The 25,512-nt window shown below is 46.8% G+C and overlaps 1 protein-coding gene across 3 annotated transcripts in view; it reads left to right on the top strand.

The window, feature by feature from the left end:
• The window catches only part of Ankrd54 (ankyrin repeat domain 54), a 27,403-nt gene extending 1,891 nt beyond the window's left edge, over positions 1-25,512 (top strand). Inside the window, exons 2-10 of one of the 3 annotated variants that reach the window (XM_041672028.1) lie at positions 2,682-3,572; positions 8,575-8,699; positions 12,104-12,151; positions 21,891-21,989; positions 23,134-23,205; positions 23,662-23,709; positions 23,790-23,914; positions 24,093-24,200; positions 24,517-25,512. In XM_041672028.1, coding sequence (XP_041527962.1) covers positions 2,698-3,572; positions 8,575-8,699; positions 12,104-12,151; positions 21,891-21,989; positions 23,134-23,205; positions 23,662-23,709; positions 23,790-23,914; positions 24,093-24,200; positions 24,517-24,591 — 1,575 coding nt within the window. In that variant the 5' untranslated portion in view covers positions 2,682-2,697 and the 3' untranslated portion in view covers positions 24,592-25,512. Of the gene's footprint in view, positions 1-2,681; positions 3,573-8,574; positions 8,700-9,658; positions 10,090-12,103; positions 12,152-21,890; positions 21,990-23,133; positions 23,206-23,661; positions 23,710-23,789; positions 23,915-24,092; positions 24,201-24,516 lie in introns of those variants that run through there. The other 2 variants (XM_041672029.1, XR_005976164.1) reach the window with 2 other exon arrangements.

Genomic DNA, 25,512 nt, shown 5'->3' with positions numbered 1-25,512 from the left:
AGGAGATAGAAGCACTCAGAAAAATGTTAGGTTCACCTGAGAGCAAGGCCGTGAGCTTCTCCGCCAGACATATAGAAAGTAATACCAAGGGTGGGTAAACAGCTCCTCAAAGGAGGGTTGCTTTTGCTGTTTTCCTTTGCCTCCTCCTCTGTAGTATGACCAGAGGTGAATACGGTCCCATGACAAATGACTCTTAAGCTTCAGAGCCCCTAGACTCCGAGGACCTATTCTAACTGCAGTGAGGTTTTCCAGTAAGGTGCTCAGATACTCATATGTTTTTATAAAATTTGCACAATAGTAGTTTTACTGTAATTGTTCAAGGAAGCTTTCCCCACTTGGGTTTCTCTTTTGTTATCATTCCCTTTGTGTCTGGTAGCATCTGGAATCCTGCAGAAAGAAACCCACCTGGGAACATATGTATGCAATAGACTTTGGTATGGATTTAAGGTATTGCTGGCATTCTGCATGCAGGAATGGCTGGGACCCATGGTTGTCAATAAGTATCCCCAATGAGAAAATATTTAAAGGTAAATCAGGGCACTAAGGAATTGAGTTTACCTGAAATCTCACAGTGCATCTATGCCAGGGATTTCATACACTTTATCAAAATTTGATAATGTTTCTCAAAATGTGTAATGACATTTTAAAAAGAGTTGTGAAATTGAAAGATATGAATTATAAATATATACATAATATATATTATAATATTGTGTAACACACAAAATATATTTTTTGAATTTTGAGCCAAACATGGTAACACCTTTCTGTAGTCCCAGCATTTCAGAGGCTGAGGCAGAAGGATCACAAATTTAATGCACGTGCCTTTAATCCCAGCACTCAGGAAGCACAGGCAGGTGGATCTCTGAGTTCAAGGCCAACCTGGTCTACAAAGTGAGTTCTAGGACAGCCAGGGCTTCATCGCACGTGTAAGGCTCTGGATCTGATCACCAGCATCACTAATGATGATGATAGCCAGGTCCTGTACTTGGGAGGCAGAGGCAGATGGATCTCTGAGTTTGAGGCCATCCCAGTCTACAGAGCAAGTTCCAGCTCTGGGCTACACAGAGAAAGCTTTTCTCAAAAACAAAACAAAACAAATACAGCAAAACAAAACAAAAACCATAATAATAATAATAACAACAACAACAACACTTTCAAAGTGACCTGACTTTCAGGTCAACCCAGTTTCAACCGCAGTTTTCCCTTCTCAATTAAGGACAACTTTAGTTTTCCAGTTGCTTGTGTGTGTGTGTGGGGGGGTGGTCCCTGAAAATGCTACAGCCAACAGGAAAATGAACAGAGAGGCAAGAAAGGAAATCAGGTTTGGCACTACTTGACCAGTGCTGATTCCAACTTCTAGAGTCTGACACTGGGCAGTTTATTTTAGACATATTGAAGTACAATATCATTTGCGGGGAAAAAGTTTCCTGATAACGGTTATCTCAGTCCCGGGTATACAATAAAGCTTAAGGCGTGACTGCATCAAAACTCTTTGCCAAAGTACATGTGACCTCTACCATGAGGATAGATTCTATAACTCAAGAGCCCAGGATCTGGTGTGGTCTCTCATCAAGATAGTATAGAGGTTACCATATAAAGTTCACGTGACAGCGTCCCTAAGGATAGGTTCTATTGACTGAGAAACAAAGCTAAAGATAAAGGTCTAGGGAGAGAGTGTCCAGGATAAACATTCTGGGGGACTCAAGCCTGGCATTACAGGTAGCAAAGGCCAGCAGGTTATTAACCACAACCAGTCCCAGCCTTCAGGGTGGAAAACAGGTGTACTTATCATTCCTGGTTTACCCAGTGCTTATCTGTGGGCATAAGGACAGCATGTCCTCTACTGTTGCTCACGTCAAAACCTCCACAGCCACCCTTCCTTCCCTCTCATATCCAATGTATTCTCTGTGTTTTTTTGGGGGGGGGGAGGGGACAAGGTTTCTCTGTGGAACTCTGGCTATCCTGGAACTCACTCTAGCCTCGAACTCACAGAGATCCATCTGCCTCTGCTTCCCGAAGACAGGATTAAAGGCATGCAGCACCACTGCCTGGCACATGTGCAAATCTTGCCGGCTCTGCTTCCAGAAACATTCCTGTAAGCTAGGTCTCCCCACCTTGTCCCCACCACTCGTGTCTAGGCTCCCACCGTGTCAGCTGTACTGTAGCAGCTACCTCGGTCTCTCGCTTATGTTTCAACCTGTATTTGTACAATTGCCTTTGAGTCGGGACTAGGTCTGTTGCTTGACAGTACCTTAACACAACTTATAAAAGCAACGTTGGCCTGCTGCACGTACTGGCTCCTACTGCACGTACTGGCTTTGTGGGAGCCTAGGCAGTTTGGATGCTCACCTTACTAGACCTGGATGGAGGTGGGTGGTCCTTGGACTTCCCACAGGGCAGGGAACCCTGATAGCTCTATGGGCTGACAAGGGAGGGGAACTTGATTGGAGGAGGGGGAGGGAAATGGGAGGCGGTGGCGGGAAAGAGACAGAAATCTTTAATAAATAAATAAATGGGAAAAAAAGAAAAAAAATAAACAAATAAATAAATATTAAAAAAAAAAGAAAAGCGAGAAGAGCCGGGAAAGATACTCACAGCCTTGGAGCGCAAGCTTGGAGTGGCTGCCTGACTCTTCTGGGGTTCTGAGTTCTGTAATTAGTGCTTGTTTCTGATTGCTTCAGATTGAAGATCTGAAGAATGAGTGGTCAGGACCCACCCACACTCCTGCATCTGGCAGTGCAGAGCCTGCTGAGGGACGAAGCCCTGGCCATCTCTGCTCTGCAGTGCCTGCCCAGGGTGCTGTTCCCACCGCTGTTCAAGGAAGCCTTCAACCACGGACAAAGTAACACTCTGAGGGCTATGGTAGCAGTTTGGCCGTTCAGCTTCCTTCCCGTGGGGACCCTCATGAAGACTTCCCACCTGGAGACCTTGCAGGCAGTCCTGGATGGAGTAGACATGCTGCGAACACAGAAGGTGCTCCCCAGGAGGGGGAAGCTCCAGGTGCTCGACTTGAGGAATGTGCAGCACAACTTCTGGGATGTTTGGGCTGGCACAGAGGATGGAGAGTGCTCGGCAGAGGCTGTGGGTAAGAAGCAAGCGGTGAAGCGCTCTCCTAGATACGCCCTGAGGCAGCGTTTGAAGGTGGTCGCAGACCTTTGCCTCAGGTTCCATCTGAATGAACAGCAAACATACTTGTTACAGTGGGCCCAGCAGAGAAGAAGTTTCATCAGGCTGTGCTGTGTGAAGATGCAGATATGGGCATTGCCCGTGTACACTGTCAGGAAAGTCCTGATGGTTTTCCAGCCTGACAGCATCCAGGAGTTGGAACTGAATACAGGTTGGAGTCTGTCCACTCTGGTGCATTTTGTATCTTACCTGGACCAGATGAGAAATCTTCAAAAACTCCTTTTAACACGGATCCACAAGAACACCTTTAAGGTTCTAAATACCCCCTCAGACATACAGAAGTGTATCACTAAGTTTGTTTCTCAGTTCTCTAAACTCAACTGTCTGCAGCATCTCTCCATGAATGGGGTCTACTTTTCCAGTGAGCACATGAAACAGTTGTTCAGGTACCTGAAGACCCCTTTGGAGACCCTATCCATCACTGTGTGCAAGCTTTCACAGTTAGACTTGAATTCCTTGTCCCAGAGTCAGAGTCTCCATCAGCTGAAACACCTGAATCTGAGGCTTGTGAAATTAATTGACCTATATCCTACACCTTTCCATGATCTCCTAAACAGTGTTGCGGGCACTCTGCAGACCCTAGAGTTGGAGGGCTGCTGGATGGTGGACTCTCAGCTCATTACCCTCCTGCCTGCCCTGAGCCAGTGCTCCCAACTCACTAGGGTCAATTTCTATGACAATGATATCTCCATGGCTGTCCTGAAAGACCTTCTGTATCACACAGCCAACCTCAACCAGCTGATCCAAGAGCTGTACCCCGCCCCTCTAGAATGCTATGATGACAGGGGTGATGTCCATGTGGGAAGATTTGCTCAACTTTGTCCTGAGCTCATGGATACACTGATTACTGTCAGGCAGCTCAAGAGAGTCTCCTTTGCTACACACATGTGTCACAAATGTTGTCAGCGCTGTATCTATGACCTGGAGGCCAGACTTTGTCATTGTTGGCAGTAAGTGGGGAAGGTTGCTTCTTGATACTGAGAATTGAAAACCTAGCAATAGGTATTTCATCAAGGGTGTGAGTGATTTCCTTGCACATATGCATGCTTGGTGCTTGTGGAGGTCAGATGAAGGATTGGATTTCCTGGAATTGGAGTTACAGGTGGCTGTGAACTACCGTGTGGGGCTGGGAATCTAACCTGGGTCCTCTGTAGGAACAGGCACTCTGAGCTGCAGAGCTGTCTCTCTAGCCCCAGTTTTGCATTTTCTAAAAGGGTTTTGCCAGGACATGATCGTAAGTGACTTTCTCCTACATGGCGGTTTAGAGGAAGGGTCTGATTTTTTTGACTGGGTGTTCTGGTGTCCTTCCATGCCATTAACCTGGATTCAGTGCCATGGTTTTCTTTTGATTCTTGAGCTCGAAAGACCCTGTGTTCCCTGACCCCTTGTCCAAGATCTCTAGACGTCTCTGATGGCTAACCTGGTTTGTCAACATGGCTATGCCTGTAATCAACTAGAACCCATGCTGCTGAGCATTCCTGTGAGGTGAGATTCTTCATCACATTATTTGAGGAAACACACCCATCCTGTGTTGAAACCATGCCTTCTCTTGGCAGCATATATAAAAAGATATGGAAGAAGGGAACTGTAAGAGACTTCCACCCTTGTGGATGGACGACTCCTACATCCTTGGTCCTAAAGTTCATCTATTTCTACTATATATAGTTCTATCAGTTCTGTTCCTTTAACCTTGAGAGAATCCTGATTAATGAAAGTAAAGGCAGGAGAGCTTGTCTTCTGCCTGGGTGTCGGTTATGTCCCACTGTGTGTCTGCTTAGTACCTCTGTGTACAAAGTTTCCAGCCTAAAACGAGCACTGCACTCCTATGAGGTTTGGGGAATGGAATGGTCGAGGCATTCTATCTAGTCCATTTGTACTGGGAGGTCACAGATAAGCCACAGAGCTTGCTCCCTCTCCGTCTCTTTCATAGTGGTATATTGCGCAGGCTGGCCTTGAAATCTTCCTGCTTTAACCTACACGCAGAGATTTCTGAAGTATGTCACCATGGTAAATCGCATGTCTGTGGGGCACTATTTGATGCTTCTATCCCTCTGGCTGTCCCTAAACATAAAGGTCTCCAGTATATGGACAAATGTCCCTGTCTTGTTTTGAAGGATTGATAGACCTTAAGAACTGTATTGTAGATGTCTGGAGTAAACCTGTTTTGTTAATGAGTGCCTAAGTCTACCCATTGCACTCCCCCTGTATTTGTATATTGTAGCAATAAAGATTTTTGTTTCATAAAAAAAAAAAGAAAAGCAACTTTGGTGAGCAGATGAAAGCCCTTCACAGACTATGCAATCTTTCATCACGGGGAGTTTGATTTTGCAAGGCTCCTTTGTAATCGGAGGAGCAGGACTTCAAAGGAGAAGGAACAGAGCAGCCTCCGGCTCCTGGAACAGGGGATTCAGCAGCTGCAATGCTGCTTTTTTTTCTCTTGCTCTTTTGCCTGGGGTTTGAGGCAGGAAATTCTCTGGCTTGGGTCATTAGTCTATCCCAGCCTATCTAGGCTTTGCAGACGAATGTGTTTGAAGCTCCTTTCTCCATGGCCATGAGATTTGCTTGTTGCTCCCCTTCTACCCCGTTTGTTTCACTGCTCTGAGCGGTATCTCAGAAGCCCTACCTACCCCACTTGCATTTTACCAGTGAGAGCTAGAAGCATCATTGTGGATCCTCCTGTATAGACTTTATTGGGCAAAGTCTAAACTGAGGCACACTCTATAATAAAAAGGCCAATGAAGGGGCAGGCTGTCTCCTTATTGTATCTTAAATTCTATCTTTTCCTTTCACCATGCACTTTGAAGAATATATTGTTCTTGGCCACAAATACACAATCTGATTACTTGTCTGGGTATTGTTTTGTTTTGCTTTGTTCTATTATTTTCTTTCTAGATTTAGTCATCTTATTTCGTATATATAAAAGTTTTGCCTATGTATATGTATGTGCACCATATGCAATGCCCTTGGTGGCCAGAAGAGGGTGTCAGATTCCCTGGAACTGGAAGAGGAGCAGGTAGGTGCTATTACCTTCTAAACCATCTCTCCAGCCCAGAGGTTTGCTTTAAAAAAAAAAAAAAATCCAGGTAGTGGTGGTGCAAACCTTTAATCTCAGCACTCAGGAGGCAGAGGCAAACAGATCTCTTGAGATTGGGGCCAGCCTCATCTACAGAGTGAGTTCCAGGCTGATTGATTAGGGCTGTTACACAGAGAAACCTTGTCTCAAAAAAAAAAAAAAAAAAGAAAAAAGAAAAAAGAAAGAAAGAAAGAAAAAGAAAAGAATAAAAAATGCAATATAATTGAAGCACAAGATAAGAACTTCAAAGCAGCAAGTATAAATACGTTCAAGGACCTTAAAGAGGATAAGAATGAATCCCTTAATGAAGACACTGAAAGCACAAACTATTGAATGAAATACTGAAAACGGCTGAGAGATGAAAGTAGAAATAGAATCACTAAAGAAACCACAAACTGCAATAAAACTAGAAATGAAAATTTTAGGATGTCCAACAGAAACCTCAGAATCAGTGCCTCATTCAGTCAACATCAGAGAGGCTCCTTCCTGCAGATGGAAACTAACACAAAGATCCACACCTGGAAAATGTGCAGGAAGTGAGAGACTCTGGAGCGCTCACAGCTAAAGCCGCTGTCTTCATCAGACTCCGCCCCCAGGGCTCAGGGATCTAGTCAAAAGAAGAGGCATAAAGAATGTAGGAGACAGGGAAATCCTGCCTCGAAAAACCAAACGTCTATGTCTTACTTTCTAGCTCTGGCTGGTCTGCAGTTCACAATATAGCCCAGGTTACCCTCAAACTCACAAAGATCTACCTTCTGCCGGGCGATGGTGGCGCACGCCTTTAATCCCAGCACTCGGGAGGCAGAGGCAGGCGGATCTCTGTGAGTTCGAGACCAGCCTGGTCTACAGAGCGAGTTCCAGGACAGGCTCCAAAGCCACAGAGAAACCCTGTCTCAAAAAAAAAAAAAAAAAAAAAAGATCTACCTTCTTCTGCCTCTTGAATGCTGGGCTTAAAGGTTTATGGCATCGTATCCTGCCTCAACATTCCACTTTTGAGTAAAAAAAGCAAAATTTTGATTTCTTGCTAGTTTATCTTAAGAATAGACTTTCTGGATGGTGGCGCACACCTTTAATCCCAGCACTTGGGGGATAGGGCAGAAGGATCTCTGAATTCAAGACCAACCTAGTCTACAGAGAAAATTCAAGGACAGTCAGAGCTACACAGAGAAACTCTGACGGGGGAGGGGGGATTCCTAAGAATACGACAGGAAGTGTCAATTGCCTTTCAGCCTCCATCAGAAGGCAACAAGGGTGGCGAGACTATGTAGGGAAGGGAAAGGAGAGCAGGAACTGGGTGTAACTCTGTAGACAGGGTGCTTGCCTACCAAGCACAAAGCTCTGGGTTTGATACCCAGAAACACCCAAACGTGAGGGTGCTGGGTGCTTGTGGTCCTAGTACTTTTCAAGAAGTGAAGTTCAAGGTCATCCTAGGCTGCATAGTAAGCCTGAAATAACAATGTACAACAGGCGCAGTGGGGAAACCAGGTGATGAGTTGACATACCTTCCCGTTTTTAGGAGAATGCCATTAAAAAGTTGCAAAGTCTCATTTTAAATTTTTATTATTATTTGTGGTGTGAGAGCAGGGGTGAAGGAGGGAGGGAAAAGGAGAGGGAAGATAGACAGATTGCCAGTGTGTCCATGTCATGGAGCAAGTGTGGAGGCTGAGGGAGAACTTCCACCACAAGATCTGGGATCACAGCCAGGTATTTGGGCTATTGCAACAGGAGTTTCCAGCCGCTGAGCCAATGCTTCTCACCCTTCCTGGCGCTGCGACCCTTAATACAGCTTCTCATGCTGTGGAACCCCAACCATACAATTCTTTTCGTTGCTTACTTCCTGTCATTTTGCTGCTGTTATCAATCATAATGTAAAAAACAGATATGCAGATAGTCTTAGGCTGCTTCTGTGGAAGGGCTGTTTTTGACTCACAGGTTGAGAAACACTCTTCATCTTGCTGGCTTAGCTGCCAAATCTTTAAAAAATATTTTTGCTAGGTTTATTTATTTCTATGTGCATTGGTGTTCTGCAAGTATGTCTGTGTGAGGATGCCAGATCCCCTGGAACTGGAATTATAGACAGTTGTGAGCTGCCATGTGGGTGGTGGGAATTATATCCAAGTCCTCTGGAAGAGCAGACAGTGCTCGTACCCGCTGAGCCATCTCTTTGGCACCACCAGCTGTCAAATTTTAAATGCTGATAATCAGTTCAAACTTCTCTAACACACTGTGAAGGCCAGCAGGTGGAGGCAAAGAAAGATGCAAAGGAAAGGCAATGTGTTGGATCTGGCCTGAGCTGGTATTCATACTCTTCCTAGAAAGACTCCTGGTCCAAAGACTGGCTCCAAAGATTGGCTCCAAGAAGTTGCACCCAAACTGCAAACACGGGGTACAACAAAACTAGAATCCAAGTCCTTGGGAGTCCCACAAGGCAACAATACAGGTATTTATTTACCAAGGAAATAAATTTCTTTCGATTGTTTTCTATTTTATGTACGAATTGACCAAATGTAAATGACGTGTGTGTGTGTGTGTGTGTGTGCTTGCAGCCCTCTTATGTCAGGTTCAGGCATGTGTTAGGTGGGACTTTCAAGGCTAAATAATAGTTCTGCACTAATCTGTCTACTGAAGGGTTACTCTTGTTTAATTACAATGAATTAAAATTGTGTTAAGGGCTGGAGAGATGGCTCAGAGGTTAAGAGAACCCACAACTCTTCCAGAGGTCCTGAGTTTAAGACCCAGCAACCACATGGTGGCTCACAACCATCTATAATGAGATCTGATGGCCTCTTCTGGCTGCAGAAATATAGGCAGACAGAACACTGTATACATAATAAATAAATAAATCTTTTTTAAAAAATCTTTTTTAAAGCAATGATTCCCCTCGAGGGCAAGTGAACCCTGAGGGAGCGAAATCTATTATGTTAGAAGATATTACCGCCTGCCTAGAGGTGATATTTCCAAATCATCGTGCGTTTTGTCGAAAACCGCGTTTTGTAAGTCTGTTCATTGATTCAAAACACACCTACACCAGACTAGTTTCCGAGTCGCTGGGGAGCATTTTACCGTGATTGGCTAAAGCATTTGCCAGTCGTCTTTCCGGACCTACGACAGGAAGAACTGGAAGTAGAGGGGGGGGGGGGAAGTGCCCGGCTGGGGGGGGGGAAGTGCCCAGAACTCAGCTTTTTTACTGGCTCCAGTAGGAACACACGCTTAGTGCGTAGTAATTCCAATTTGTGATTGGCTTATCTGTCCGCCAGTCAGACCACCGTAAACCAGTGTTCTCCTTATACTCTGCCTTCCTTGCCTGATTGGCTGGGTTGTACATGTTCTGCAGTGTCTGATTGGTCCGACGCTTTACGCGGCCCGGTCTGCCCGCACTCTGTTGCCGTGGTTGCAGGCCCCGCCCTCCCGCTCGCTGACAGCGAGGCTTCTCCTGGAGGGAAGCGGGTCCGTTGGTCGGTCCGGAACGAGGTTGGCGCTGCCAGGCCCGCGCCTAGCCGTTGCCATGGCAGCCACCGGCGGGGACGCGGATGACGAGTCCCGATCCGGCCGCTCGAGCTCCGACGGCGAATGCGCGGTGGCGCCGGAGCCTCTGGCGGAAACCGGAGGCCTGTTCTCCTTCGCGGACCTAGGCGCTGCGCTGGGCGGCGGTGCAGGCCTCCCGGGCCGGGCAGCCGGCAGGGCCCAGTCCCCGCTGCGCTACCTCCAGGTCCTGTGGCAGCAGGACACCGAGCCCCGCGATGAACTGCGCTGCAAGATCCCCGCCGGACGGCTGAGGCGTGCTGCCAGGCCCCACCGCCGGCTCGGGCCCACGGGCAAGGAGGTGCACGGTGAGCTCTGCCAGGGATCCTGGGGTCGCTCGTGAGTGATCGCAGTAGTTAGAGCTAACGAGGACCGTGTCTTCGGCCACTTGGACATCACTAAAAAAATCTTTCCACTTTCGAGGGTGGTTGTTAGTAGACAATAATGTGGGACGATTGAGAATATTTTTATTATTAAAGAAGGAAGCCAAGAGCCTGTGGCTATGCCATACCTACTTGTGTGAATGCACAGATCTGAACCAGACTGCTCCACACGTGGCCCTGACACACCTACAGACACTTGTAGCCCCAGTTTTCTATATGTAGAATGGGTACACTACTAGCTTTACTGGGGGTATTAAGAGTTAGGTTCGCACACCTTTAATTCCAGCACTCGGGAGGCAGAGGCAGGTGGATCTCTGTAAGTTCGAGGCCAGCCTGGTCTACAAGAGCTAGTTGAAGGACAGGCTTCAAAGCTACAGAGAAACCCTGTCTCGAATAAGAAAAAAAAAAGTAAGGTTCTGCTTATAAAGCCTACCTTTGTGATGGCCAAACACTCATTTGATTCACAAACTTTTATAATCATTTCAAGAGATAGATTGTGACCCACGAGAAGTGACTTGTACAGAATTTGCTATACACAAGAAAAACGGCCAGGTGTGATGGTGCACACCTGTAATTCTGAGGAGGCAGAGGTGGTAGGGAGATCTCTGTGAGTTCAAGGTTAGCCTGGTTCACAGTGTGAATCCTGCAGATTGCACTGGGGAGGTCAGGTTTTGTAGCAAGCATCTTTTCCCACTGAGCCATCTCAGCATCCCCAAATAAAATACATATTATCACACCAAGTCCAGTTACTCCCATCTGGACTGCCGATCTCAAGTCACATAGAAAAAGGTTGTACCGTAGTCCAGCTCAGGTCAGCCAGACCATCCTGGTATATCTGTTATATTGTTTTCTACAGTTTGTGGGTGAAAAGGAAAATGGGGTGCAGAAGGATTAAGAATGGAAAGGGTTTTTTCTTATTTATTATGTATACAGTATACAGTATTCTGCCTGCATGTATCCCTACACTCCTGAAGAGGACAGCAGGTCTCATTTATAGATGGTTGTGAGCCATCATGTGGTTGCTGTAAATTGAACTTAGTACCTCTAAAGAGCAGCCAGTCCTCTTAATTTCTGGGCCACATCTCCAACCCCAAGAATGGAAAGTTTTAAGGTCTCTTCAGACTAGCACCATTTGACCTGGTGTCTTAAAAGTCAAAAGAGGGTCGGGCAATGGTGTCCCTGTCTTTAATCCCAGCACTTGGGAGGCAGAGGCAGGCAGATCTCTGTGAGTTCGAGGCCAGCCTGGTCTACAGAGTGAGTTCTAGGACAGCCAGGGCTACACAGAGAAACCCTGACTCAATAAAGTTTAAAAGAGAATTTCAAAGTGCTGTAACAAAAAAAGTGCATATAGATGCCTGCAATCATTATATCTAGTTTGCATTTTTTTTGACCATTCTCAGACAACAGAGGCTGTTAGTTTTGTTCTAAAGTAGAGTCAGAATCAGTGCAAAGAGGGCAAAGAAGTTTCTGCTTGGTAAGTCATTTAGGAATGACCGCTGTGAAGAAGAATAATAAAAGCTTGGGTGTGATTATCTTACAAAGGACTAAGCAAACCCTCTCATTCTTCCTATTTTAAAAATATTATCTCAATTTTCTTTGTAACAACTTAAGAGCTGGCCAAACAGCTCAGCATTGTCTTATAGATGATGGGCTGGGGCCCAGGGTAAGTAACTTTCTTGCTCAAGATCGCCAGCTACCACAAGTGGCAGAAATTAGATCTGGTTCCAGAAGTCAGTTTGCTACAGAAATTGGTCTCTCCTCCAACTGTGGTCCAGTTCCAGTTTCTCCTTGTTCCCAGACTGGTGGTTTCTGTCCCGACACCTTTGCCTTTCTGTACTGCTATGACTGAAGGGTAGACGATCAAGGAAAGCTCAGAAGCCATGTGCCTTCTGTTTTGTTATGGTCATTTTTTTTTTAACTGTCTTTTCTGTTTTTATAGCTCTGAAGAGGCTGAGGGACTCGGCCAATGCCAATGATGTAGAAACAGGTGAGTGTGCACAGTGGGACCTGTGGGCTGATGGGGAAGGGAAAAGCCAGATCACCCTCCTTCCCTCGGGGCATGCTCACCTTGTTCACTCCCTGACTCTGAAGTCACTGCAAAACAGAAGTAGGGTGTAGGACTCCCTCACTGTCTCACCATGCCCCTCTGTTACCAGTGTCTCCTGGTGTCACAGTGCCCTGTATGCTTCCTGATGCTAGGGACCATGCCAGTGTTTTGTGTTTTTCTTTAAATCTTTGGGGTTCAGCATAGCCCTCAGCAAAGAGCAAGTGCCCACTTTTGGTAGGAATGACCTCCAGGTTTTTTTCCTACCCACCAGTTCCTGAATAACCACTCTGAGGCTTAATATTAGTTACAAACTGTTTGGCCTTTTAGCTCAGGCTTATTATTAACTAGCTCTTACAACTTAAATTAACCCTTTTCTGTTATTCTACATTTTACCACGAGGCTCGTGGCTTGTTACTTCACATCTTTCTTCTCCAGTGGCTGCTGGCACCTCCCTGATTTTGCCTTCCTTGTCCCTGTATCTTTGCTTGGATTTTCCACCTGACTCTGTTCTGCCTGGCTACTGGCCAAATCAGCTTCTTTATTAACCAGTGGTAATAAAATATATTCACAGCATACCGAAGGGCATCCAGCATCAGTGAACACTCCCTTGACTGCCGGGTAATCATCTGGCATCCCTGGCTCTCCAGTGACTTGTCCTCAGACCTGTTACTGAAAGGGCATCTCACAAGCATGGGTGGGATCCCTGCAGGACACTGTAGCTGACTTTCTGTTGCTGTTTCTGAGCATTCCCTAACTGAGGTAGAGCATCAGAGGTACAAGGGCAGCTTCTAGGACAAATGCTGCTGCTACTACCACTGCTGCTACTAATTTAATCTGCTAACAATACCTCCCATGTGTCAGGGGAAGTGGCGTGTTGGGTTACTGTGGCTGCTGTATCGTCAGACTTTGTCATGGTGACAAACTTGCACCTAAGGAAGGAGATTACTTTTGCTCCTGAATCCAGATCTTTTTTTAAAAAATTTTTTTAAGCCGGGCGGTGGTGGCTCATGCCTTTAATCCCAGCACTCGGGAGGCAGAGGCAGGCGGATCTCTGTGAGTTCGAGACTAGCCTGGTCTACAGAGCTAGTTCCAGGACAGGCTCCAAAGCCACAGAGAAACCCTGTCTCGAAAAAAAAAATTTTTTTTAAATCTTTATTAATTATATATACAATATTCTGTCTGCATGTATGCCTACAGGCCAAAAGAAGGCACCAGATCTCATTACAGATGGTTGTGAGCTACCATGTGGTTGCTGGGAATTGAACTCAGGACCTTTGGAAGAGCAGACAATGCTCTTAACTGCGGAGCCATCTCACCAGCCCCGAATTCAGATCTTTTAATGCTCAGCTCATCTACTCCATTCAGACCTCAGTGCAGTGGAGTATGCCCTAATCCTAGAATTTAAGAGGCAGAGGTGGTTGGATGACTATTAAGGCCGGTCTGGTCTACACAGCAAGTTCTAAAAAAGCCTGGGGTATAGAGTGAGATAAAAATAATAGGTTTGGCCTAGTGAATGGCTCAGTGGGTAAGAGTACTTGCCATAAAAGCAAGAGGACCTGAGTTCAAATCCCCAGGACCCATGTAAAAAAGTCAGGCATGGCTCCATGTACCTGTAACCCCAGCATCAGGGTTGAAAACAGGTGGATCCCAGGAGCTTGGTGGCCAGCCATCCGAACTGCAGCAGGAATCTACAGGTTCAGTAAGAGACTTTGTATCTTAAAATAAGGTGGCAAATGACAGAGGATCCCTGATGCCCTTTTCTGGTCCCTGCATGCACACACATAGGCACATGCACTTGTACATACCATGATCAGAAACCATACATACACAAAAACACAAAAAGATGGATAAATTAAAAAGCAAAACAAAGCAAGTTTCCATTGGTTGTTGCTGGAGGGCATGGCAGAAGAGGTCAGTGTCCCTGTGGCAGGAAGCAGGGAGCATGCATGAGCTTTCAGGCTCCCTCTTCTTTCCTGCCCTTCTGGGCCCGCAACCTATGGGATGGTGCTGCCCCACTCAGGGTGGCCTTCCGGAATCTTCTCTGAGAATGCCCTCATAGGTTCACACTGATGGTGATCTAGGTACTTCTCTGATCAAGTCAGAATTCACCGTCAGAAAAGCCTCCACAAACAACCTACGTTCAGTGCTCAGCATCACGAGTGGCATGGACAGTTCTGCAGGTCACACCTCCAGGCCAGATTTCCTGGCCAGGCCAAAACTCCACCTGTCTGCATTTCTGGAGGGTCATGGGAAGAATCGGTTTCTCTTTGCTTTGCAACTTCTAAGTTGCCAGGCCTCTCTTAGGCCTCTTTGTCATCCACAAACCCCTAGCAGTGAGCTGAGCCCTCATTTTGCCTTCTCTAGCTTATTAAGTAGGAAAGGGTCCCCTGGTTTAAAGGACTCATTTAGTTCCACTGGGCCTGGATGATCCAGCAATGTCTCCATAGTTTAGAGTCTTTAGCCTTGTGCAGATCTGCAGAAATTGCTTTTGCCTTGGAAGTAACATCCACAAAATTTGAGGGCCATTATTCTGCCTCCCTCCAGGGTACAGCATTCTGATTTGGTGGTGGGCTGTTGTGGCAACAGGTAAGATGTGAACAGTGAGGGGCCATGGTTACAGGAGCCCCCTTACAGCAGTCATGGGATAGGCACAGTTATCTCAGGGACCTGCTTCCAGATGGTTCCCTTGCTTTTGGCTCAGCAGTAGTCAGCAGGCCCAGAACCTGGAAGGTTTGTCCACTTCTTGCCTTGGTCTGTTTTCCATGAAATTTAATGTTTGAGGATATTTGAGCATCAACTTAGAAAGTTTGGCAATGAAAGATAATAGACATTATTTTTTCATATTTATTGTTTTGGGGAGCATGTGTATGCTTGTAGATGTCATTGTACAACTTACGTGTGTAAGAGGAAGGCCCACTTGTTTGTCCTGCTGCTCAGTTCCCAGCCACCCTTGCTAGCTTAGCCCTGAAATAACCACACAGAAACTGTATTCATTAAATCACTGCTTGGCCTATTAGCTCTAACTTCTTATTGGCTACTAACTCTTACATATTAATTTAACCCATTTCTATTAATCTGTATATTACCACCACGTGGCAGTGGCTTACTGGCAAAGATTCAGCATGTCTGACTCTGGCAGCTTCATGGCAGCTCTCTGACTCCGCCCTTCTTCCTCTCAGCATTCAGTCCAGTCCTCTCCACCTACCTAAGTTCTGCCCTATCAGGCCAAGGCAGTTTATTTATTCATTAACCAATATAAGCAACACACAGACAGAAGGACCTCCCATACCATATGTGTACTTGTTCCCTCCTTCTACCACGTGGGTTTCAGTGATTGAACTCAGATCATCAGGTTAGACCCTTCCTGCCCACCTGGCCACTTTTTAAAAACCATCTTTCCTTAGAGTCCAGCTCGTAAGAAACCCCTCTCAGGGTCCAATCAAAGACACCACAGTAAGCATAGGGAACTAAAGTCTGGGGGTTAAAAAATCTACTCACAACAGGATTTGTCTATTCATGTTCCTTTATTCTTCTCTTTTTCTCTTCTTAATTAATTTTCCTGTTACAAACATTCCCAGTAATATATGCCCTTATAACCAGCTGTTCCCCAGCCCTAGTAGGTTCCAGGACTGGAATGCTTTTTCCCTGTAAAAGAGTTTTCACACTCATGTGCATGCTCACATACACTCATGCGCGTACACAGAGCTGTGACTGTCTGTAGTAGTAAGAACGGCCGCCCACACGGCTAGCTTTACCCGAAATAATTACACCAAAACTGTATTCTTTTAAACACCGCTTGGCCCATTTCTATCTAGCCTCTTCTAGGCTAGCTCTCGCACCTGGACTAGCCCATTTCTAATAATCTGCTGTAGCCCACAAGCTGGCTTACCAGGAATGATCTTAACGTGCATCTGCCTGGAGTGGGAGAATCATGGCGACTCACTGACTCAGCTTCTTTCTCCCAGCCTTCTGTTCTGTTTACTCCACCTACCTATGTTTTAACCTATGAGGGCCAGCCAAGCAGTTTCTTTATTGCTTAACCAATGAAATCAACAGATTGATATATGACACTCCCACATCACTTCCCCTTTTTCTGTTTAAACAACAAAAAAAGAAAGCTTTAACTTTAACATAGCAAAATTACATATAAAACAGTTATCAAGCAAGAATTACAGTTACAATGTTTATATCTATTTTATCTTTTATAACAATGGAAAACTATAACTATTCATTTTTCAACTCCATCAAAGACTCCAGAAGGATATAATACTACCTACATAAACAAGAAATAAGAAAACTCTAGAAATGACAGAGACATCTCGCTGCCTGGACAGTCACCCAAAGTTCTTTTTTTTTTGTTTTTTTTGTTTTTCGAGACAGGGTTTCTCTGTGGTTTTGGAGCCTGTCCTGGAACTAGCTCTTGTAGACCAGGCTGGTCTTGAACTCACAGAGATCCACCTGCCTCTGCCTCCCGAGTGCTGGGATTAAAGGCGTGCGCCACCACCGCCCGGCCCAAAGTTCTTTTGTACCGTTGGGGCATCCATCTTCAGCCTTCAGGCCCATAGTATCCAGTAGACATTTTCATCAAGTAGGAAATTCCAAAGACAGTTCAGTCACTTTCTGCTGTATCCTGCAGAATGTCTCGCAGACTCTTTCATGAGTCAGGAACCCCGAAAGACCATCTCACCTTTAGGCAAGTTCAGCAGTCCTCTCTCTGCGGGTTCTTTGTGTCCAGTTTATGCATCAGTCCAGGCAAGAGCAGTTTCTTGCCCAAATGGCTATCAAACTCCATAATGATCCTCTTCGATGCCCATCTTCCTCTCGAAGTAGATTGGTGCCGCCAGGAGCAGACATGTCTTATTGTCATGAAAAACCCTAAGTTATTAGAGTATTTTAAATGCCATATTCTGCAGCCTTTGAGAGATATGAAGAATGCCTATCTGAAATATATCTCTATATATCTAGAAAATCTAACTAACATGACTACAAGCTTTACTATTATCGATGATTATCCATTAACAACCTATATTTCTTAATTATACAATACATTTTTAAATGAACTACACAATCACAATACCTTAATCAAGATCAAGAAATACATATAACGAAATTGACCTTAAAATCCATACCAATGCAAATTATTCATATCTATATCATATCCCCCTTTAAATGTAAAAGAACATTTATAAACAATATTTTGGGAACATGGGCGCAGTTTTTTCTCTCCAAACTGCTTCCTGCTGAATGGGGGCGCTGTTAATCAGATCATTTAGGGTGTAACCTGTGTACCAGGTTTATCTCAGTTGGCAGTTGAGTGAAGTAATTTTTTTGAGGGTGTTCACAGGAACTTTTCGGGAGGTCGTGGTCTATCATACCATATCGGGAAAGATGCAATCCACAGGGTCTGGTCCTCTGTGAAAACAAAAGAAGACCCTCTCCAAAGCATCATATCCTTAGACCCAAATTTTGAAATCGTAATACCCTTATATCCATTCTGGTTTAGCTTGGCAGCCCATGTAATGAAATGTCTCTCTGTACTTAGCTCCTTTACAGTCAAAAATTTTAAAGAAAACACAATGTACATAATCCAGACTCTCTGTGAAGTTTCCATTTTTACGTGGCTTATTTTTCTTTATTTCTTTTAATCTCTTAACTATCTGTACTCTGTCTCTTTAAAGACTTTACCTTTTTTTTTTTTAAAACCATTAACTTTATTCTCTATATTCTTTTTCTTCTCTCTCTCAAGCCTACGTACATTCATCCAACAGTGTGGTCTTTTATGTCTGAATCTGTTTTATTGTGAATCTGTAACATTTTTTTTTTTACTATTCAGGAGCATTTCTTAAAATGTTAAGCAGTTCTTAAAAACTTAAGTTGCACCATGTACAGGTAATATGGTACCGTCTGTGTCCTGCCCAGTCGAAATCTTAAATGCGCTGTTATTAAAGTAATTACAGTAGCTCCTGCCTCAGATCCATTTGGTGCCCCCCCCCCCAGCTGAGCACAGTTCCAGGCACACAGCAAGTCCACATTGGTGCTGCAGTCAGCAGTTCAATTCTGAGACCGAGCGTGCAGCATAAAATTCTTTTCATCTAAGCTACATCCAAATCTGATACCCAGAGCACTGCGCAGTCCTAATCCGCCATGCTCTCTTGCCTGCCTAAGCCTGATTCGGCTGTCTGCCCAGGTGCAGGCAGGGAGTGCTGAGCCATCAGCACGGGTCTCAGAGCACTCTCCTTCTGATCCCAAGAGGGAACACAAACATCCAGTCCTATAAAATCCATTGAAATGCTTTAAAGCCAGAGTTCATGTTGGCAGCACAGCCCTAGGAAGCCGCAATGACGCAGCGTTTTTTTTTTCTGCTGCTGATGCCGAATCAGGAAATCTCTCTACGGCACGCCACTAACAAACAGCAAAAATCTGTGTTAAACTCTCTCCCTCTTATTTTTAAGCCTTCTCAGGTTTTTAAGTGGATTTAGTCCATCATGTCTGGGTGCCACTCTGTAGTAGTAAGAACGGCGAGCTGCGTCCCGGGCACCCGGCCGCACGCACGGCTAGCTTTACCGGAAATAATTAACCAAAACTGTATTCTTTTAAACACCGCTTGGCCCATTTCTATCTAGCCTCTTCTAGGCTAGCTCTCGCACCTGGACTAGCCCATTTCTAATAATCTGCTGTAGCCCACGAGCTGGCTTACCAGGAATGATCTTAACGTGCATCTGCCTGGAGTGGGAGAATCATGGCGACTCACTGACTCAGCTTCTTTCTCCCAGCCTTCTGTTCTGTTTACTCCACCTACCTATGTTTTAACCTATGAGGGCCAGCCAGCAGTTTCTTTATTGCTTAACCAATGAAATCAACAGATTGATATATGACACTCCCATATCAGCTGTCAGTTCAAAGTTGGGTGTGGCTAGCACACGTCCTTAATGGAGAAAGTTAAGAAAGGAATTACATCATTAGGGAATTCTAGATGGAATGCTATATTTTAGGTGGTAAATAAAAGATCAGTTTAGTTTACTTTAAATTTCAGCTACTTTAATAAAGGTTTATTAAAATTTTATTTTATAAAATTATGAATAGGGCACAGAGTGTGTTTTAAATCAGTGCACAGCTTATCTCCCGGCATGCGTACTGGATACTGGTAACCAGGCAACATATGTAAACAGTCTGGGGGTTGGCAGGGAAGCTAATGGCTCCTGATCTGATTAGCACATTCACCATGTCTAGGTCTGGAGTTTACATTTATTGCTCTAGGTGGTAGAAACAAAGAGGAGACCCAGGCCTCTAAATTATCAATTCCAGGGTATGCTGTTATCAGTTGTTCTGATCAGGGGGAGTTGTGGGTCTTTCTTTAGGTTGCTGTTAATTATCTCTTCTGCTGTCCTTGAGAGTAAACACAAGCAGTAAATTTCCTGAACTAAAATCATCAGTAAACTGAGGTGAAGGTGAGCGTAAGGAGTTAGGAATCTTTTTAGTGAGATAAAACCAGAGCATGCGGATTCTGCTACCTATCTAAGCAGCTATGAATCAGCAGCTTGGGCAAGCAGTAATTCTGTGTCCTTGGATAGCTGTGAACATCATAAATGGGATGCTCTTGCCTGGAATCTGAACACTGACCAATGCCTGCTGATAAAGATAACTGCAGGAAGGCAGCTCTCTGCATTTACCTAGGAGAGAGGAACGAAGGCCTGGCAGTGGGAAACTGCTTTCTCATGTAGCTAGGGGAATGTGATTAGTAAGCCCCAAAGGCACAGGAGACAGTTCGGAACTGTGGGAATTAGTTCCTAAATACATAACAGAAGGGGAGTTAGCTACATCGAAAAGCTACAGCAAAAAGACACCCCCTTTATTCCCAAAGCAACAACACTGAAATTTCCTTGAATTTTGGTTTAACTTTTACCAGGGCCCCTGGCTCTGATAAGTCACTGGTGAAAAGATAGCTAAGCAATACTGTATAATGTTGTGGCTTGTGGCAGAGAATAGGATTGGGGCTGATGTCTTTCAGTTTGGCCTTGAACTTGTGATTCTCCTGTCTCTGTTTCTAGAGTGCTGTGGTTACAAGAGTGAAACATGACACCCAGCGGGTCAGCCAGTCAGCAACAGTAATGGGGCAGCACTTACGGGGCACCATGCCTCATACAAAGCTATAAACCCTATATATAGTTGAGGAGGAAGACGATAAAGCGACACCAGTTCAAAACCAGACGGAGCTGAGTGCTGCACACCTTTCTTTCATCCCAGCACTGGGGAGGCAGAGGCAGGTGGATCTTGGTCAGTTTGAGGCCAGCCTGGGCTACAGAGTGAGCTCCAGGACAGCCAGGGCTACATACAGTGAAACCCTGTCTCAAAAAACCAAAGGACAAACCAAAGCAAACCAAACAAAATAAATACAGACAGGAATGCAAAATGCAACAGTGATGTGCTGAGCTGGAGCAGAGACGCCAGTTTGCAGCCCATTTTGCCTCTTTTCACCTGGGTCACTGTGGCCTATGAACCTCACATCTCACGGGGCCAAAGTGTCCTGGTCTGTGAAGTGGATGTGACACCTTACATGGCTGTTGTCAGGGTGCTGCCTGGCCAGAATTCCAAGTACAAGCCGGGCGATGGTGGCGCACGCCTTTAATCCCAGCACTCGGGAGGCAGAGGCAGGCGGATCTCTTGTGAGTTCGAGACCAGCCTGGTCTACAGAGCTAGTTCCAGGACAGGCTCCAAAGCCACAAAGAAACCCTGTCTCGAAAAACCAAAAAAAAAAAAAAAAAGAATTCCAAGTACACTGTACAGTGAGCTCTGTTCTAGAGTGGACAGTCCCCTGCTGTTAAACAGAACGGGATGGGCAGGACGTGGGAGAAATGTGGGAGAGGAGAGGCTGACTCAGCTGGGGCGAGTTACATGGACAGGAAGCAGTTTGGACTTTGACTGGAAGGACTCAGATCCTTGAGGGGGCTTCTGGGAAAAAGACTAAAACGTCACTGACGCTGAAAGGACTGGCAGCAATTTTCCCCACTTTTTGGTCATTAGTGCATAATGTCTCCCTCTTTTCAGGGCCCCGCCCTGTCAGAAAAGGAATAACACATCCATTATTTCCGTCACAGCGGCTCTACAGGCGGCAGCAGAGAGATGATGCCCATTTTCTGTGACTGCTGTGCACATCCAGGCCTCCATGCCTGTTCCCATCCCAGCTCCTGCCAGCACCTCATGCCGATGCTGTGCGCTCCTTTTTTGCTTAGTTTAGCTTGGGATTTTATGCGTCCCTGGGGCTTATGCTCTCTCCCTTTCAAAGTGCGACCTCTTGAGAACCAAGTACCAGCCGGTAGCTTGCTCAGCTGTGTCCAGATGGGATAAAAATGTACCTAAGCATGGAGACAGAGGGATGGGGCCACTCCCTGTGCCAGAATTACTGTGCCCTGCAGTTCCTACCATAAAGATCAAGAGCCTCTTCTGATGTTCTGTCCAGTCCCTAGACACACAGGTTAAAACGGATCCATGGCCATTAAGATAACAATTCTCCTTGGGGCCAGTAGTCCCTGAGGGGCCAGCATCTAGGAGGGACCAACTTTGCTGTGAATTATGAATGGCTCATCGGGAAGGACCCTTGGGCATCATCGTCCATCCCTAGGGACTGTAGCATAGCTAACACTACTGCTTTCTCCCCTTTCTCCCCCATCTTGGTGGTCAGTGCAGCAGCTGCTGGAAGATGGCACGGACCCCTGCGCAGCTGACGACAAAGGCCGCACAGCCCTCCATTTTGCCTCCTGCAATGGCAATGACCAGATTGGTGAGTCCTGGGGAAGAACAAGGCCAGGGACATCCTTCTAAATGAAATGGAGGAGGAATTGCTGTCTGCATGCTGGGGGTCGGGCTGGGGTGTGGGATAAGGAGCCCTCAAGTGCTAGGATTACAGATGTGTGCCACCATTCCTGGCTTGGTGAGCAGTCATTCACTTAATAAGCAGAGGTCCTTGTTAATGAATCCAGTGGCGGGGGGGCAGAGTCTCATGTAGTCCAGTCTGGCCTCACAGCTGCTGTGCTGCTGAGAACGCCCACAAACTGATCTTCTTGCTTCCGTCTCCTGAATGCTAGGATTACAGGTGTCCACACGGTTACACCTGGGCCAGGTTTTTTGTTTGTTTTTTCTTTTGTGGTCCTGGGGATAAAACCCAGGGGCTTCACTCATGTTGGCAAGTGCTCCACCGCTAAGCTACATCCCCAGCTCTCTTCTTACTTTTTATTTTGTTGTTCAGGCTGACCTTGAGCTCATGCTACAAACCAGGTAGGCCTAGAACTTGAGACCCTCCAGCCTCAGACCCCTGGATAGCTAGACTCACAGACCTAAGCCACCAGGCCCAGCTATAGTGCACTGGTTGCCAGTAGGTTTTTTACTGTGTGTGTCTCTTTACAAAATCTTTGCCTTCCCCACAGAGATGGTCACCTATTTCATTCTAGAGATGGGACACTGTTACAGTTCCCATTTCGTCTATGGCCAGTCTCTGGAATTAGATTTTGTTCTTTTGTGAGACTCAGCCTGGCTCTCCAAACAATGTCCTTAACCTAAATGATTCCATCTGGGAGGTTGGCAAGCCTTGGCAGCATGAGGCGGCCCAGGACGGCTGAAGAGGGGCGTCTGCTCATGGGGTGCAGTGCAGCCTGCTGCCGTATGGGGAATAGGAAATACTTTCAGGAGCCTTCCCCAGTATGTTCTTCAGTCAGATAGGACCAAGAGGCCAAGAGACTGACTCTCCTACAGACCTTGGGGTCTACACATAAACCCTGTGGAGCACATAAATGATGGAGTGCATGTAACAGCTCTGGGGAGCCATGTCCAGGTCCTGCACTCCACACTCCGGAAGCCTCTGCTGGCTTCAGGTGAGGTTTAGTTGGTGGGAACCTCTAACAGTCTATCTTGGATTTTTCCATCTTCAGTGCAACTTCTCCTGGACCATGGGGCTGACCCCAACCAACAGGATGGTCTGGGCAACACACCATTGCACCTGGGTAAGTCCTCGAAAGCCACAAGGTAGGCTTCCTAGGGCTCTGCAGGCTCCAGGAGTGTCTCCTAGCATCCTGACAGAGCTTGAACCCCAAGGATGCATTCCCCACAGACTGTGTCCCACAGACCATCCGTTCACAGTAGGCTGCGCACTTGGCAGATCTGTTGGTGTGCCTTGGACTGGCTGCAGCCACCTCTGCTAGGAAGTGGGTTGTGAGCCCTTTGGCTGTCCCAGCCTTGCTGTAGACTCACACCGTCGATTATAGTGAGTCCTATCTCCAGGCCTCAGTTTCCCCAGCTGTACAGGTAGAAAATTGGACTTGATCTGAGTCCCGTCCAATAGGGCACACTGACCTGGTGACACTGTCTCGGGAGGTACTGTGGCATAGGCACACGCAGGGACACAGATCTCTTCCCTGCTCTCCCCAGTTGTGATTCTTAAGTCTCTCTTTTTTCCGCAGCGGCTTGCACCAACCATGTGCCTGTCATCACCACGCTGCTCCGAGGAGGTATGTGGCTCCTTCCTCTACCTCTTCCTGCCTTCTCTCGTTCTCATACCCAGCATGCTTCCTTCTCCTTGTTCCCACAGGGGCCCGTGTGGACGCCCTGGACAGAGCTGGCCGCACGCCCCTACACCTGGCCAAGTCAAAGCTGAACATCCTACAGGAGGGCCATTCCCAGTGCCTGGAGGCTGTCCGGCTGGAGGTGAAGCAGGTGAGCGATTCCTCCCTGGATGGGTACCACACTTAGCAGACCATTTGCCTCTGGCTTAGGTTTCCTGATTACATTGTTCCCCAACATCTCTGCTCCATTACGCTAGTTGGTGTAAAGTTGGGCCTGTGCCTGCTTTCTAGCCAGCAGCTCAGCTCCCATCTCCTTTCTCTCCTTTCAGATCATCCACATGCTACGGGAGTACCTGGAGCGCCTGGGGCGCCATGAGCAGCGGGAACGGCTGGATGACCTCTGTACCCGCCTCCAGATGACTAGTACCAAAGAGCAGGTGAGCTACAGCCACAGGACCTGGGGTGTTGCCACCACCATGGACCTCAGCTTCTGTCCACATCCATGAAGCCATGGCGGCTGGTGTGCTCATGTCTCAGACTACCTGATGCCCAGATGAACCATAGTCAGAGGGAAAGGTTGGTGACACCTAGGCCTTCGCTGGTCAAGGACTGTGCTGAGCCCAACACAGAAGTCTCTAGCCCCCATCCTTGTCATTGGCACACCAGGACGGGGGAAGCATCTGTGTGCCCTGAAGAGAGGCAGTGCCTTCGTTGTGTGGTGACCCCCGGGTCAGTCTGGGTTTCTCTCTGCAGGTGGATGAAGTGACAGACCTCTTGGCCAGCTTCACCTCCCTCAGCCTGCAGATGCAGGGCATGGAGAAGAGGTAGCAAGGACGGCTCCTCCTTGCTTTGCACCACCCTCCTGCCCTCCGCTCTCGGTACAGGGAAAGCCCAGGGGACTCCGGAGTTCCACTTAGCCCTTGCCCTTAGAGGCTGAGGGCAGAGCTGCTCCCAGTCGGCATCATCTCTATGGGCCAGGACCACAGCCCCAGCTCCTGCTGCACATTGCCAGCTCTGTAGCCAGCCTCCAGGCCTACATGTGCTGTCCTAGCAGACATCACTCCTGTGGCCTCCCTATGTTCTCAGCAAGCCCCAGGGCCCCATTTCTTCCCAGCCATGGATTTATTATCATCTGGTTTAGGGTAGGTACTCTGAGGCCACCCTGGCTGCTATGGGTATCTAAGATGGCCCTGCTCCCCACACCAGCACTTAAGTTTAGCCCTGCACCTGATTTTCAAGGGCACACTGCAGTGCATGGGTGTCTCTGAGCAGAAGAGGGGCATTGCTGATGCCTAGGCCTTCATAAGACTAGGAAAGACCCTTTTTAGCCCAAAGAAAGATCTCCAACTCCTTGCCTCCCAGTCACTGAAACACTAGGAATGGGATCTGTTTTGCAGCCAAGTTGTGAGAGGGAGATGGTGGTTCATGTGCCCAGGTCCTCATCCCAGGAGCCTCGAGGCCTCAGATGGTATGACAAGAGCCTGCACAGATATAACTAGAGGTCTTAGAGGATCCTGGATCATCTAGGTGAGCAGGGTAGCACCCCAGGGAGCCCTGTGGGAGGGAGGCAGGAGGTGATTGCTGCCGTGTGGATGTGAGAAGTTGAGGAAGAAGCTGGAGAAGGACGTGAACGATTGCCCTCTGGTCCCCCAGCAGGGACTGGCTCTGCTGGCACTGGACTTGAGCTCAGTGGGACACGTGTTGGTGTCTAGCCTCAAGAACTGTGAGAATAAATCTGCTGTTTCAGCT

This window comes from Microtus oregoni, unplaced genomic scaffold (genome assembly GCF_018167655.1).
Source record: "Microtus oregoni isolate MIOR12 unplaced genomic scaffold, Mior012 000022F_ref0000154, whole genome shotgun sequence".
NCBI lineage: Eukaryota > Metazoa > Chordata > Mammalia > Rodentia > Cricetidae > Microtus > Microtus oregoni.
This window is presented reverse-complemented; position numbering and strand designations above follow the sequence as displayed.